Here is a 14,749-nt window from a genome sequence, read left to right on the forward strand (position 1 = left end):
TTTGCACGTTCTTCAAATTTGTGTGATATAATTTCACTATAATTAAGAGAGGTATATAATTATCCCTAATATTAATACACATCCTCGAGCATAACAATCATGAAAATACTCATAAAAGACCACCTCAAGTGTGTTTTTTAAGCTATAAGACACTCGAGTTTTCTTACGTTTAATCTTTGAAGGACTCAACACGGGTGACACCTCATAAATAAGTCTAACTTAAAAATCGAATGAGCTATATAAACATACCCTCGATATAATTTTATAGAGTTCCACATCTTAAAGAATAAAGGGGATTTGTTACTTTCTCAAATCCAATCATGCATATTAAAAATTAGCACCAAAGAATAGTTCGATACTCTCCGGAATATATGTTAACACTTGCAAAATTAACAAAATCAAGATACATACGATTTGACGTTGGTTGACTTTGAGTTGAATAACTAGAATATGTATTAACACTTGTAAAATTAGCACTAGAGAATAGTTCAATATATGTATATTAAAAATATTTTAAAGAATTTTTTCTCATGCTCGTGCTAACGTGATAGGCCTAGTTGATTGATTTTATGAGAATAGATGCTATCATTTGCATGGTTTTCCTCTGGATACAAATTCTATAAAAACAAAATCAGAAGATAGAACAGAGGCATTTGTCAACAACGTACAGTCAGTCAGATACTCCCAACTTTCATGCATGAACAATATCAATAACTTTTGGCCCTCTTAAGCAATGGTAACACTCAGGCAAAGGCAAATGTTATAGGTTAGTCTATTCCTTTTTGTCTTTCATCTCATATTGATTTTATAATTTCAAATAAATGGATCATACAGATCATATTGCCTCATCCCCTAGTCTATTACATAAAATAAATATCTCTTCACATTCCTATGTTGGACTGTCCATTGTAAAAAAGGCACAAGTAGCTTCTATTGGTTTTACCAAACTTGATCATGAAATTATTCTTTCAGATGTTCTTTGTGTGTCTTTATTTTATGTTAATCTATTATCAATCAGCAAGATGACTAAAAATGGTTGAATTATTCAATCATCTTTTTTTTTCTTTTTTTTTTTTGTCTCTTATAGGATTTGACAACGAAGAAGATGATTAGTCTGAGAAGCAACATAATGGTCTTTACTAATTTTTATAATTTCATCACCTCTAACAAAAACGCTCATCAAAAAACAAACAATACATCTTCACAACATGATCTATGGTATAGATGTTTTGGCCACCCATCCATACAACCTATGAGGCATTTTGTAGAATCGATATATGAAATTTCGATTTGCTCTAATAAATTTGTGATATTTATCCTTTAAGCTAAACAAGCTAAATCTCCTTTAGTCTAAATTTAATTTCTACTACTGAACCATTTGAATTAATTTACTGTAATATTTGGGGGGGCTTTTCAAGTTCTTTCTCATTCAAATGCTTTGATACCATGTTTTGAAGAAAAAAAAAAAAAAAGAAGAAAGCATTTATTATAATTATAAGTTCTACATAACCCTATTTACAGGGTTAAAGAGAATCTAATTAATATAAATCAACTAATAAATCAAGAAATATTGAATCTCTATTTTTGGATACGAGAACTGAGTTACTGTTTAAGGAAAATAAAATGATCAAGCTCTTCTTTTCTTCTCTCTTTTTCACTGTTTTTTTCTCTTTCTCTTTCTATTGACTTAGAGGTTAGGATCGACTAGTTTTCGATGAATTAAAGGTTATCCCTTGTTATATAGGGTGGGGTGTGGGGAGAGAGTCCTAAAGAGTTTAGGGCTCTCAAGATTGACACCCCTTGTTGTTATTTTTAATTGATCGCTAGTTTTTTTTTAAATCCAAGTCTAATTTAGATTGGATCTTGGTGTTAGTTTGAGCTAGTCAAAGTAGCTATATCTAACTTTGAGATTTAAGATTAAACTCGAGTTGAGATATTGAGATTGAATCATACTAATTAGAATTTGACTTGAACTAGACTTAGAGCTTAATTTGAGTGAGATTAAAGCTGACTTAAATCTAGTCCTTAATCTCGTATTCAAACTTAAGTTTGCTTCAACTGGGTTAAAATCGATTTAGATTTACTTGATCATCCCCAATCACTAACAAGAGACTAAGAACAATGAAATAAAAGATTCAATTGGAAACTAAAAAAATGAGAGTGAAGACTTGCCATTGAAGAATCGGTGGCCAACACAAGTAAAAGCTCATCCAACTCAACTTTGGAGGCTTAATTAAAATAAAGATTTGAATAAGTAGGAAGAGGCATTGGCATTGAATTAATTAAGGGAGCCATTTGTACTACTCTATCTAACAAAGTCAATTGTACTGCTAAGAATCTAAGTGACGATTGCAAAGATATTGGTGAACAAAATCTTTAGACGTGCTCCTATACCCAATAATTGGCATAAAATACTACACATCTCCATCATCGTTTTTATAGCCACATAGAATGGGCAAAACCATTGGGTTGCCGAGAACAAAGCATCGGTAGGCCCCCTTGGAACAAAGCATGTTGTTGGTATATTCGATGAGGAAAGACAATATATTGTGGATCCAAAGTGGTTCATGACATGCATTGTAATATTATTTTGCTAATATAACATTGATCTTGTTTAGATCTTCCTTTTTACATAAATATGATGTTGGAGTTGGTATTTCTTGATTAGAATCTATTCGGGGAAACAAGTTACTTGAAAGATATAAATTCAAGTATGAAAATAAACTTTTGGATATAATGAGTTTGTTGTTTTGTGTAAATACTCTATGTATCCCAAATTGGCTAGTTAACAGATAGTTAGCAACCAAAATATATAATCAAAATAAATATAATTAATAATGTCCATCATGTTAGAACTAAGAGAAAATTTGATGAAGGTGATATTAAAGAAAAAAAAAAAGCATTTGATAGATCTAAAGCGAGTAAAAGAAATTTTTTCTGAGGTTAATATAAGAAAGGGTACAAGAGGCCTCCAACTCAGGTTGGTTTAACTCGAGAAAAAAAATTATTTTTACATTTATTATTCCTATGTAGTGAAAAGTTGTATTTTCTTTTTTCATGAAAATAAGAAAGAATGTTGAACTATATAATCTTGTATTCATTATTACGCATTTGTGATTTGACTAACTTCTTGAAGTAGCTCAAATCTCTAATAAAGTTTAATTAAAGAGGGATGTTTAAATATTATATTTGTTATTTTTATACATGCAATGAAGAATTAATAAATCTTATGTTATTTGTTATTTCTTCGTAAAAATTAATAGGAGCATCAATAAATCTTATGTTCACTATTTTACATTTAAAGATAAAATATACCTTCATTTGAATTATTATTGTAGCCAACTAAAATTCAGACCGTTTCGTATGAGCATAAAAATAATCATACTACTATTATATGAAATAAATTTAATATAAAAAAATCAAAATTAAATAATCATATATCTAAAATTAAGATTACATATCTTTGGATGTCAAGTCCAAATACATTTTTCTATGATTTGAGTATGCATCGTAGGACAATCCGTATGAAGCAATACTAATTTATGAGAAAAATGCTAGACCTTTTTTTTTTTTTCTCTTACTATCTTTCACAAAATCACGATCAATGATGGAGTAGGGATTAATAGAAAAAATAATTCCTAAAGGATTCAAGAGTAAAGTGTTTATGATAAATAATTAGAAGAGTCACTTCTATTAAGATTATCTCCTAACGAATCATGTCATAAATGACTTACTTTCTATTGGTGATAATCCTAATCATAATTCAATTAGAACTTTAATATATGTTAATCAATTAAATAAAATCATATTATCAAATATTTTGTGCATATGAATGCTTGGAAAAAAACAGATCAGAAGTCAAAGCCTTATCAATGTTTATGATTGGATACTTAACAAACTAATTGTGGGAGTGTCATGCCTTTCAACCTAATATTCCTAAGCCTTCTTTTTGGATGACTAGGTCTTTGAAGGTCTTCTCAAGCCAAAGAACTCTTCAGAGGCCATTGACAACACAGTTTCTCCACACCATAGAACACTAGGATAACGCACTTACCAACTCCATGCTATATATAATATTTCAACAACGTTAAGTAGTATACAACTTCATGGATTGTCAAGAGTCACAATGTGCGTAATAATCCCTTGTTTAGTGTATTCATTTTCAAAGTATGAGAGAAATGCTAGAAATTAGGAGAAAATATCAAATTTACTACTCATAATTTAACATGACACACACATTACAAATTTGTTAACTAATCGTTTCTTTTATTAAATGATTGTTTTTTTAACTTCATGGCTGTTATGACTATTTTGGTTTTTATTCCTTGTAGATTTTTAATGTTTTCGGAGTGCTTCAATCGTCAAGATCTTTACTAACTAAGCTAATTACCATCTTTCTTTCCTTGTAAACTTCACTCTTCGTTTTCATTTATATTCCTTTGGTTTTACTTTTGCTTATGTGAAACTGCTATCACTTTGTTCCTTAGAGATGAAAACTGCATCCTTCGCTTCCCTTAGCTCTGCAAGAACACGTTTGAATCATTTTTACAAACACTTGGTCTCCTTCGCTAAAGTGATGTTCTTGTGCAGAAAAGTTGCTACAGTACTCGTGAAGTTTCGGTGTCCTGCGCATAAAGGGTGAGGAGCAGAGAGGAAAGCCTGTAAAGTCTCAACCAAAGTTCTCTTTTATCCTTATCCATGAAATCTGTATGGTGGCTATCTTGTTCTGACACTTCATCCGGCCTCTCGCTGTTTTGAGTATTATTTAAGGATTCTATGAAAGCTGCGTCGGCTGGAAGCTTCTGTTGAATGATAGCAGCCATGCACCGCCGACAACATCAACCAAACAAGTAATCTAATGAAAGGATAAGAGAGCCAACGAATCATCAACAAAGCTGTCAACCAATAGAGACGCTGTTTGGCCCAGAGCGCGTTGACCACCATGCTTATCCACTCCTTTGTGATGCGGGTAAACAACAATTCACTTCCCTGAATGCTTGAAAGGTAGCAGGTTTTACTGTCTTCCTACCATAAAACTCTTGCATGTGATCTTAACTCAAGTTGATTAACGTACAAACAGATCATGTGCTTCGTGTACCTTTATCTGTTTATTTCATGGGGGACGATGGAGGGAGGTGGCGAAAGCTCTGGTCAAGAGGAGACGAGGAAATGCATGCGCAGTCAAGATCTGTGTAAACGATGCGAGGCTGTGGTGGTCTGTGAGGAAGAAGAGGCGGCAGGAGAAAGAGAGTTGAAAGCAGCAGCATTCCCGCTGCTGTTACTTTCTTCGCTGCGTCCACCTTTCTCGAGCTGTGGCCCTGTGGGCGACCTGTCCGATTGCTTGCTCTGCTGCGGCCGCACTCTCGAGTCTGACGGGAGTGATGCCGCAGGGGCAAAAACTCCAACTGCAGGAGTACAAGGAGCATCGGCCGGTGGTGCTGCAACTGTGTAATCTGGAGGTGGAACCCATATGCCGCTGACCACCACAAACTGGGGAATGGGAGGATTGGTGGTGTTGCTGCTGCTGCTGTGAACTGCAGTGCTCGGCCGCCGATTGTGCAGCCGGTATTTCTGCAACAACGAGATCACAAACATGTAAACATCTTCAAAGTTCTCTAGTGCTTTGGTTTGACCTCATTTCAGTGGAAAAGGATGAACAGGATCCATGAATAGATGTTAAATACAATGCTGAACTCTATGACAAGAAATGGAAGTAGTTATCTTCATGTTGAGTGGCCTGAACAATTATTAGGTCCACGAAAAGATGCAGCGTAACATTATATGGTCCATGCAGTTGTTTGCTCAGCCAAGCATGTGCAGAATAGAACATAAGGGAAAGAGGGAGATAAGCTTATAATAAAAACCTAGCAATTATGTCACGACTGAGATGTTTACTAGTGATTGCCATTGTCCAAATGACCAAACAACAATCTGAGGTGGGAGGGTTCTCGTTTATGTCTATCAGAATTTGTGCTGATAAGTTCCAGGGAATCTGTTCCTATGGGGCAAAAATATCCAAGGAATCTGATGCTTTGCAGACAACCTAACATCATCAAATGCAATGCATCCAACTCAGGGAGGTGCGCATTCTCTACTTTGGTTTCCATTTGCAAGATTCAATAGTGATGAACAGAAGAAACTGAGAGAAGAAGAATCGACTTTGGGTAAAGATACTCCCGAACCTGCAAATGGCTCTTGACCTCATCGTTGGTGAGGCCATCCACCTTCATCAGCTCTCTGATCTGCTTCGGCGTCGCGACTGCAAGCAATCAGCTCCAATTCCTCAGAAACAAGATACGTGATGGTAATCATACAAATCGTATGTATATGATGAGAACGGCAGGTGTTTCTTTCATGAACTCGGTGACCTACCATGGGAGCCACCGAGCTGTTTGAGGGCGTGCAGGAATCGTTGGTGGAGCTCCGGTGACCAACACCGTCTCGCCTTCCTATGAGGCTGAGACTGCCCTTCCTTCTCCTTCTCTTCTCCACCAACACCACTACCACCAACTCCTCCTTTTCCACTAGTTGTTGAACTGGAAGCTGGGATTGGTGCTGCAACATGCTTTTCTCTTTCGAAGGGGTGGAATGCTCCCCCGATCCTCCTGGCATTCACTGCTATCGGTTTCGTCGGAGGTTCCTAACACAGCAAACATCCATCAGATTCGGCTCACGAATAAGACAACATGAAACCTCGGTAGAAGGAAGCAATAGAGATCGTTCTCACCACTTTCCCAAATGCGTCCGCTTCCTGATTCCAGAGCTGGACGGATCTAAGCCAGTCCGGCTTCTCATCGGCCCTGGTCGCCGCCGACCCGCTCTTCTTGGCAGCTCCATCGACGCTTCTATCCTCCGACGAAGGCGAGCTCGGCTTCAACGGAATGAACTCCTCCAGAATAGGCCCGTCTTCGCTCATCGTAGCATGGCCATTCATCTGTCGTCTTGCACTGTCGATGGCTGCAACCAGTCGTCACTACGTTTCATCAACGAAGACAAATAACCAGAAGACATAGCGACAACATGAGAGAACAATCGATTCTATATACCGTGCGTGACGATCTGCAGGCAAAGAGGCAGCTCTCTCTGAAACACCTGTATCTTCTTCCGCTCTTCCTCGAGCGCACGAACGTAGTCGCCACAGCTCGGCAGCGTCGCAGAGAAATCCATAGCTTGGTCTGATGCCAAAGATTTGAGATGGTACAGGTATAAGCAGACGACTGCGGGGGAGACCGTCAAGGAAAGAAGTTTCTGCTTTGTTTAGAGCTCAAATGATCGAGGGGCAGTGATGGGGGAAGAGAGGCGGAATCAGCTAACATGGGGATGGCATGGGAAGGAACAAAGAGGGGAGATCAGAAGAGGAGAGGCGTATAGGAGGGGAAGCCAAGTACGGGGCGTCGCGTGCATATCAGAATCTTTGCCAAGATCTTACAGAACCGTTATATTCAGTGTAACGTTTCGTTATCATCCTCCATATCGAGTCATCGATGATAACTAGACGCTAACTATCATAAATATGTATCGGGATACTGAATTGAGGACTATAACGGGCGTCATTTTGAGATGAAGCGAAGGAAAAGTACGCGGTTGTGCGTTGAATATTCCCCGAGCGATTCCGCTGCGATGGACGCGCTGGCGCGGACGTCAACGACGAGGTGAAGAGATAAGATCGAACGACAAACGGCTGGATCTTCGACACGATGCAAGCAGACGGCCGTGATCCATTCGGTGGGGGAAGGAATCAGCTCAGAATCTTCGGCATACAAGAGGACGACACGCCACATCTGCCAGCCGCGTGAGAGAGAGAGAGAGAGAGAGAGAGAGAGAGAGAGGGCTGTGCTCAGTAGGTCATCTTCTTGCAGGTCATCCTCGGCTTGGGCAGAGCTTTCGATGGCTTCTTGCAGCGAAGGATTCAGATTTCTGAGGCAGGACATGGATTGGCCTTTGAGGACTGCCAAGGGGCAACAGGCAACCATTTCTTTGTGCACACGTGACGGGATTGAATCGAAGAGACTGACCCCAACTTCCGAAGAATATGCCTTGTGATATTATATGTCATCCCTCGGGCTGTTCTTGGAATGGAGTGTTTTAGTGGTGGTGGTTAGGTCTCGGACAAGGATGTCATGCAGCCAATGGATTTATTAGTTTCAGATATATTATGTCTGTTCCAATTAGGAAGAGAACATAAAAAAGAAAAAAAGAGAACCCTTCTCCTTCGGATGGCAGACTAAGGTTCCTGACAGATGAAATTATAGAAGGGGAATAGGTGTTTTCTTCTTGAGGTGCTTGGGATGTAGTGCCTTTGGGGTATCTCAAATGCCAAGGTCAAATGACATTTCTGCGAGGAGAAAGTCATACAGACAGCTTATTTATCTTCAAAGAAGAAAGTCAAATGATGTACGAACATAAGGGTTAGGCAGCTTAAATTGTATTTCCACGCCTACATTGAACAGCTTAAATCTTACAATTTCGGAATAGTATTTACTCTATTCAGAATCACATATTGCTATTTGCATAGGGGCAAATGATTCTCAAACATCATTCGATCACACATGAACACAAAGGTTTTACGGGAACCAATATGGTTTAAAAAAAAAAAAAAGATTGCCATCCACTTAAAAACCAATGTGGTTAAAAAAAAAAAAAACTGAGAGAAAATAAAGTAATAATTTATCTGAAAAAAATTTAGTGGATAGCAACCTTTTTCTATTTGGTTGGAAATAAGGGAGAATACATGGTATGGTTCAACAAAACCTTGTGTTATCTCTTATATTTTTTGAAATTATCTTATATTATTATCTTCTTATCCTCCAGTAACATAAGAGGGTTATCTCGCTCATCACCATGATCGATCACTGGAAGTCCTCATCCTCATGAGCGAGTAGTCCAAAATTATGAATAAAACTATGTCGCCAGTTCGAGTTTAGCCCTTATTGTACACTGATTATTAAAGCCTTAAATCATAATGCGAAGGTCATTAAACTTGTCTTCCTCATAATTGAGTTCGTCATAGCTTTACAGTGAGAGTTGTCATCAGTCCATAGTTGTTGAAGCTATGGTTTGAAGTGTTCTTTAGGTTTTTCTCACTAATTTGATATAATATTCTCTCATTCCCTAATTGTTAGAATCATTTGTCTTACAAAACTTTCTTTTAAGTGAGAAAATAGTGGTTTTCAAAGTACAACATCTTTAAACTCTTTAACTCCACCGAATGTAACGAATTTATCCGGCTCTAGCTTGACGTTGACGTGTTGGTTTCCTTGGGTTGCCACGATTAGACTTTTGAAAGGCTCTTTGATGAAGTGATAGTTTTCATTTATCATCAGAATTCGGTAGAGAACTTAAGTGAGCAAAGAGATCTTAAGAGAATACTTAAAGAGCCTATAGATTCTTAATCAAATGTGTGAGGAAGAATATGGAATTTGAGAGGGTTTTATAGGGTTTTGGAAGATCTCTCTTTCCAAAAATGCTCCCAAAACTAACTATTATTTAGTTATAGGAAGAGATAATTTTTTTTTTTTTTAAATTATAAAATGATTAACAGACACTAAAAATAATTGTTATGTGACTGTTTAAAGGGGACAGGCCCTTTGCCCCTCCTTTTAACTGTTGGGTTAGGTGTGAACCGTTATTGTTTAACCCCAACCATCGGTCAAACCCAACATTGACTAAGCCCTCTTTTTTAAAAAAATATGTGATATGACATATTTCAGCACCATGGTAGCAAACGAGGGCCATGACAGAGTCGACAAAAGACCTCTAGACTGACATGATGCGACATCTCGGATCTGAACGAGATGATCACATGACCTTCGTGTTGTTCGACTTCGTACAAGTCAATGTCGAATACCACGAAGCAATTTCGGAAAACTCGGAATGATGCCGCACGACAGGGACCCGTATGGGTCGATCGACGCTCGTCTATAGGATACAAGTCATCTTACTCGGCGTCGTACAAGTCAGCATCGAACACCATGGAGCCGTTCCACAAAACTTGGAACGGCGCCGCACGACACCGACCCGTACGGGTTAGTCTGCGCTCATCCGTAGGGTATAAGTTATCCTCCCAAGGAGTTAACAATCATTAAAATACCATGTACGACTGACCACCCCTTCGCAAGTATAAAAGCCAACCCCTGACTAATGTAGAGGGGGAGTTCGCATATTCAACTCACTCTTATTCCACTTAACTCTAACTTAAGCTTTGGAGGGGTCGAGTCGGGAAATCCCCCTCCCGACCTTGACTTGAGTGCAAGGGCGGGCAACGAAGAAGCAAGCAATGAGACCCATAGCTTAACTAGACCCAATGCTCACTTCTGCCACCCGAGTCTCTATGTGGGCAACCTTGCACATCTAGGATCGAACCGAGCCATGTTGACTTCTCAACCACGGAGTAAAGGTTCACCAATATTTTGGTGCTAGAAGGAGAGCCCGATATCACCACCAAACAACCTTAGCAAACACCCTAGAGAGAAGGTACCTGCCACTATCTCCACCTTCGACCTCGAAGAGCAGCTCCCCACTCTACCATATATGGATGGAAGCGCTTCGGCTTAGAATCCGGGGCACTATTGGCATTTGCTAAAAAAACCTGGGCTCTTACCTCCCGAGGTTGGCATGGGCCAGTTGGTTGTCTCCGTTGAGGCATTCCTTAACCTCACCTACCAGGTGCAAGCATTAGCTGAGATGATGCAGACCATGTTGAATCTCGAATTTTGATGATAAAGTCAATTGTAAATTATTTGATCTAATCTATATATTAAGAAAAGTGTGTAGGATTAACTATGATAGCAGTAAGACATAAAGCAGGTGTTATACCGGAATCAAGATTGTGATCTCGTTGGGAGTTTGAGAGTTCGTCGGAAGTCCGGACGTTCGTCGGAAGTTCTGTCGGAACAACCAAGAAGTCCAGGAGCTTGCCAAAGAAGCTCATCGGAACTCACTAAGAATATCATCGTAAAGTCTAGGAGCTTGCCATGAGTCCATCGGAGCATTATCGAGAGTTCGTCGGATGTTCACCGGAAGCTCGCCGAAAGAGCAATTAATACACCAGAACAAGAAGTGCTATGATTATGTCTTAATTATCATAGTTAGATCATAAATTAAGTTAGGATTGGGAGGTAATCCCACTAACTTAATTAAGGGCCAACTGGACCCTTGACAGGACTGAATTAGGCCGAATTAAGCAGCCCATTCAGCCCCTAATTTCTTGGTTGGTGGTGGCACCGCTTGGAAAGCAATGCCCCAAGTTATCTGGGCGATGGTACTGCCCAGATTGGGCGATGGTACCATTGGCAGTTAATGCTGCCAACGGTAGTACCACTTATGTCAGGCGGTGGCACCGCTAGAGCTCGATCTCCGAGCTCTGTCAGGCGGTGGTACTGTCAGTACCCCAAAAATCTGGGATAAGACACTTTTTGGCTCCAATTTTGAAGTCATTGGGGCCTATAAAAACCTCACCTTTTTCTGCATGAAGGGCATGAAAGAATTAGCATAATCTTGAATTCTTGAGTCATAAAGTATTGTAAAAGTGAGAAGAGTTCTCCTCCTTCATCTCTTAGTCTTGTAACCATCCAAGAAAGAGGAGTGAGACTTGTAAGGGTTATCTCCTAAACCCGACAAAAGGAGAAAGAGCTGTAAAAGGTGGTTAGCCTTCGCCTATTGAAGGAAGGTCTTTAGTGGATGCTAGTGAACTCGTCGGAGGTAAAATCCAAAAGTGGATGTAGATCACATTGACCGAACCACTCTAAATTCTGGTTTGCTTTTTCATTTGTGTAATTTACATTACTGCAAATCTCCTTAATCTTCTTTTGCACTTTTACGAAAGCTTTCAAGTTCAAATTCTCTCTGAAACGGATTGAATCGAAACCATTTTCGTCGGAATCAGTTTTAATCGAAATAAAGACTTTTGAAATCTAAAAAGTTTTTTGCTGCACTAATTCACCCCCCCCCCATCTTAGTGACACTCTTGATCCTAACAATTAGTATCAGAGCAAGGTTTACTCTCGTTTGGTTTAAAACCCAAGAGAGATGACATTTACTAGCAACCTAAAGGATCATTCAATTACACATCCGCCCATGTTCAATGGGACGGATTACACATATTGGAAGACTAGAATAAGGATCTTCCTAATTTCAATGAATTTCAAATTATGGAATATTGTAGAAAATGGGTTTCAAAAGTCTTCTCTTCCAATGAACGATTAGAATGAGTTGGAGAAGAAGACTTTCACTTTAAATGTAAAGGCTATGAATGTCTTATTTTATGCCTTAGATAAAAATGAGTTTAATCATGTATCAATTTGTGAAACTGCTTTTGATATTTAGCACACACTCGAAGTGACTCATGAAGGCACTAGTAGAGTGAAGGAGTCAAAAATTAATCTTTTAGTGCATGCTTATAAGTTGTTTTGAATAAAACCGAGTGAGACCATTGGAGATATGTACACTTGATTTACGGATGTCGTCAATAGTCTAAAAGGACTTGGTAAAGGTTTCTTAGATTTTGAACTTGTTAATAAAATTTTAAGATCTCTTCCAAAGAGTTGTGACCCTAAAGTCACGGTCATTCAAGAAGCCAAAGATCTAAATAATTTTTCTCTTGAAGAACTAATTGGGTCATTAATAACCTATTAGATGACTTGTAAAGCTCATGAGGACACCCTTCCAAAGAATAGGAAGGATATGACACTAAAAACCCAAGAAGACCACTTGAAAGAAAACTCAAGTGATGAGGACCTTGATAAAGACTTGACACTCTTAACAAGGAAATTCAAAAAATTCATAAAAAAGAATAAATTTAAAAATAACACTAAAAATAAATTTGAAGCCAGGAAAGATTAAGTAATATGCTACGAATGTAAGAAGCCGAGACATTACAAGAGCGAATATCCCCTAGCCAAGAAGAGACAACCACATAAGAAGGCTCTTAAAGCAACATGGGACGACTCAAGTGCATCCAAAGAAGAGGAGCCTACCATCACTGAGCAAGTTGCTCATTATGCACTAATGGCCATTGGAGATGAGGTGAGTAGTTCATTTGATGTAAATTTATCCTTTGATGAACTATTAAATGCTTTTTATGATTTATTTGATGTATACAAATTAATTAGTAAAAAAATAAATTGTTAAAAAAGGAGCATACTACTCTTGTTAGTGATTTCGATAGATTAAAAGTTGAGCACAATGATAGTTTAGCTCCATGTACGAAATATGATGAACCAGAAACACTTAGAAAGGAAAACTTGCTACTCAAAGAAACCTTAGAAAAATTTGAGGTTGGTAGCAAGTCCTTGAATATGATCCTTGCCAATAAGGGTCACGTTCACAGAAAAGACTGAATCGAATTTGTGAGTAGCTCTCACCAAAATCCAACCACATTTGTTAAAGGTCATACTTTGCATGTTTCATCCTGAAACAAATATAACTTTTGTTACAAATTTGGGCATGTAGCTTATCATTGTCCATTCAAGAAATGTAGTCCACATAAATTGATTTGGGTTCCTAAAAGAATCTCAAATGACTCAATGTAACATGATAAGCTATGTAGATCGATTTTTGAGATACCCAAGGTCAAATAGGTACCTAAAAATCATCATTTTTTATAGAAAAATGTATCATCACAAGCTAGGAGTAAGAGATGGTACCCTTGATAATAGATGCTCAAGGTATATGACTGGATATTCATCTCAATTCTCTAAGCTCACTAGCATAGACGAAGGATATATTACCCTCGGAGATAACAACAAACGGAGGAGGAGGAAAGAGAGAGAATCTCTCTCTTTTCCTCCCTCCTCCCGTAGTTGTTGTTAGAGAGACATCTAAAGGGGTTCAAATTCGTTCCTTTCTTAAGAATTTTTGTGCAAATGCCATTTTTCTCTCCTAAATTGAACCTAAATAGAAGCCATAAGGATGCTCCTTGCCTATACTAGTAGTAACAATTTTAAGTTGTTTCAAATGGATGTTAAAAGTGCTTTTCTTAATGGCTTTATTTCCGAAGAAGTTTATGTTGAACAACCTCTTGGATTTGAGAATGATAATCTCCTTAATCATGTGTTTAAATTGACTAAAGTATGTTCTAACCTGAATTCAAGTCATTGCAAATTTTATCATGAATATTTGCAATACGTCATCATGCATAACATGATCATACTTCTCCCCTTTTGTCATCAACAAAAAGGAGAAGGGTAACTTTCAAATATTTGAAAATATAAGTTCAACTCATTGCATGATAAACATAATCTCCATTTTTATCATCATGCAAGCTAGCAAAAATTAAGCAAGTGCTACATCATATTAGAACATGCAAGCTATCAAGTTTTAGAAATGCAAAGTAGTAAGATAGCATGTTCTACAACATACAAGCTAGCAAAATTTTTCATCATTTTAGAAAGTGTAAGCTAGCAATTTTATATCACTTTACAATATGCATAATCACCAAATCATCATTAATTTTAAAGATGTGCATGATTGCAAATTTTGTAAGTTAACATGCTTTGCTTCTTGAGATAGGCAAGATAGCACTTTTGCTTCTCTTGAGATTGCAAGCTAGCAATTCTTAGTGATATTCAAGATACCAATTTCTACATCATGCAAGCTAGTAAAATTTTTTACATCATTAAAAAAATATATAAGCTAGTAACATTGAGATATTCAAGAAAACAACTTTTGGCTTCTTGAAATATACAAATTAGCAATCTTTGCTTCTCTTTTGAGATGAGCAAGCTAGCATGTCTTTGCATCTTCTTGACTT

General features: G+C 37.8%; 1 protein-coding gene across 2 annotated transcripts; it reads right to left on the minus strand.

Moving 5' to 3' along the window:
* Positions 1-4,662: 4,662 nt before the first annotated feature.
* LOC135627294 (transcription factor NIGT1-like) lies at positions 4,663-7,790 on the minus strand. 2 transcript variants are annotated; one of them, XR_010492580.1, is made up of 6 exons: positions 7,047-7,790; positions 6,728-6,957; positions 6,373-6,640; positions 6,183-6,259; positions 5,099-5,571; positions 4,663-4,989 (listed from the first exon to the last, which is right to left on the minus strand). XR_010492580.1 is itself a non-coding variant. In XM_065133340.1 (5 exons), exons 1-5 carry the CDS (start codon positions 7,165-7,167, stop codon positions 5,182-5,184), a joined length of 1,086 nt encoding a protein of 361 aa, XP_064989412.1. In that variant the 5' UTR covers positions 7,168-7,790; the 3' UTR covers positions 4,663-5,181. The 2 variants fall into 2 exon arrangements, 1 of the variants encoding a protein (XP_064989412.1); XM_065133340.1 differs by having other exon boundaries at positions 4,663-5,571.
* Positions 7,791-14,749: the final 6,959 nt, after the last annotated feature.

This window comes from Musa acuminata, chromosome BXJ2-11 (genome assembly GCF_036884655.1).
Source record: "Musa acuminata AAA Group cultivar baxijiao chromosome BXJ2-11, Cavendish_Baxijiao_AAA, whole genome shotgun sequence".
In the NCBI taxonomy this organism is placed as follows: domain Eukaryota; kingdom Viridiplantae; phylum Streptophyta; class Magnoliopsida; order Zingiberales; family Musaceae; genus Musa; species Musa acuminata.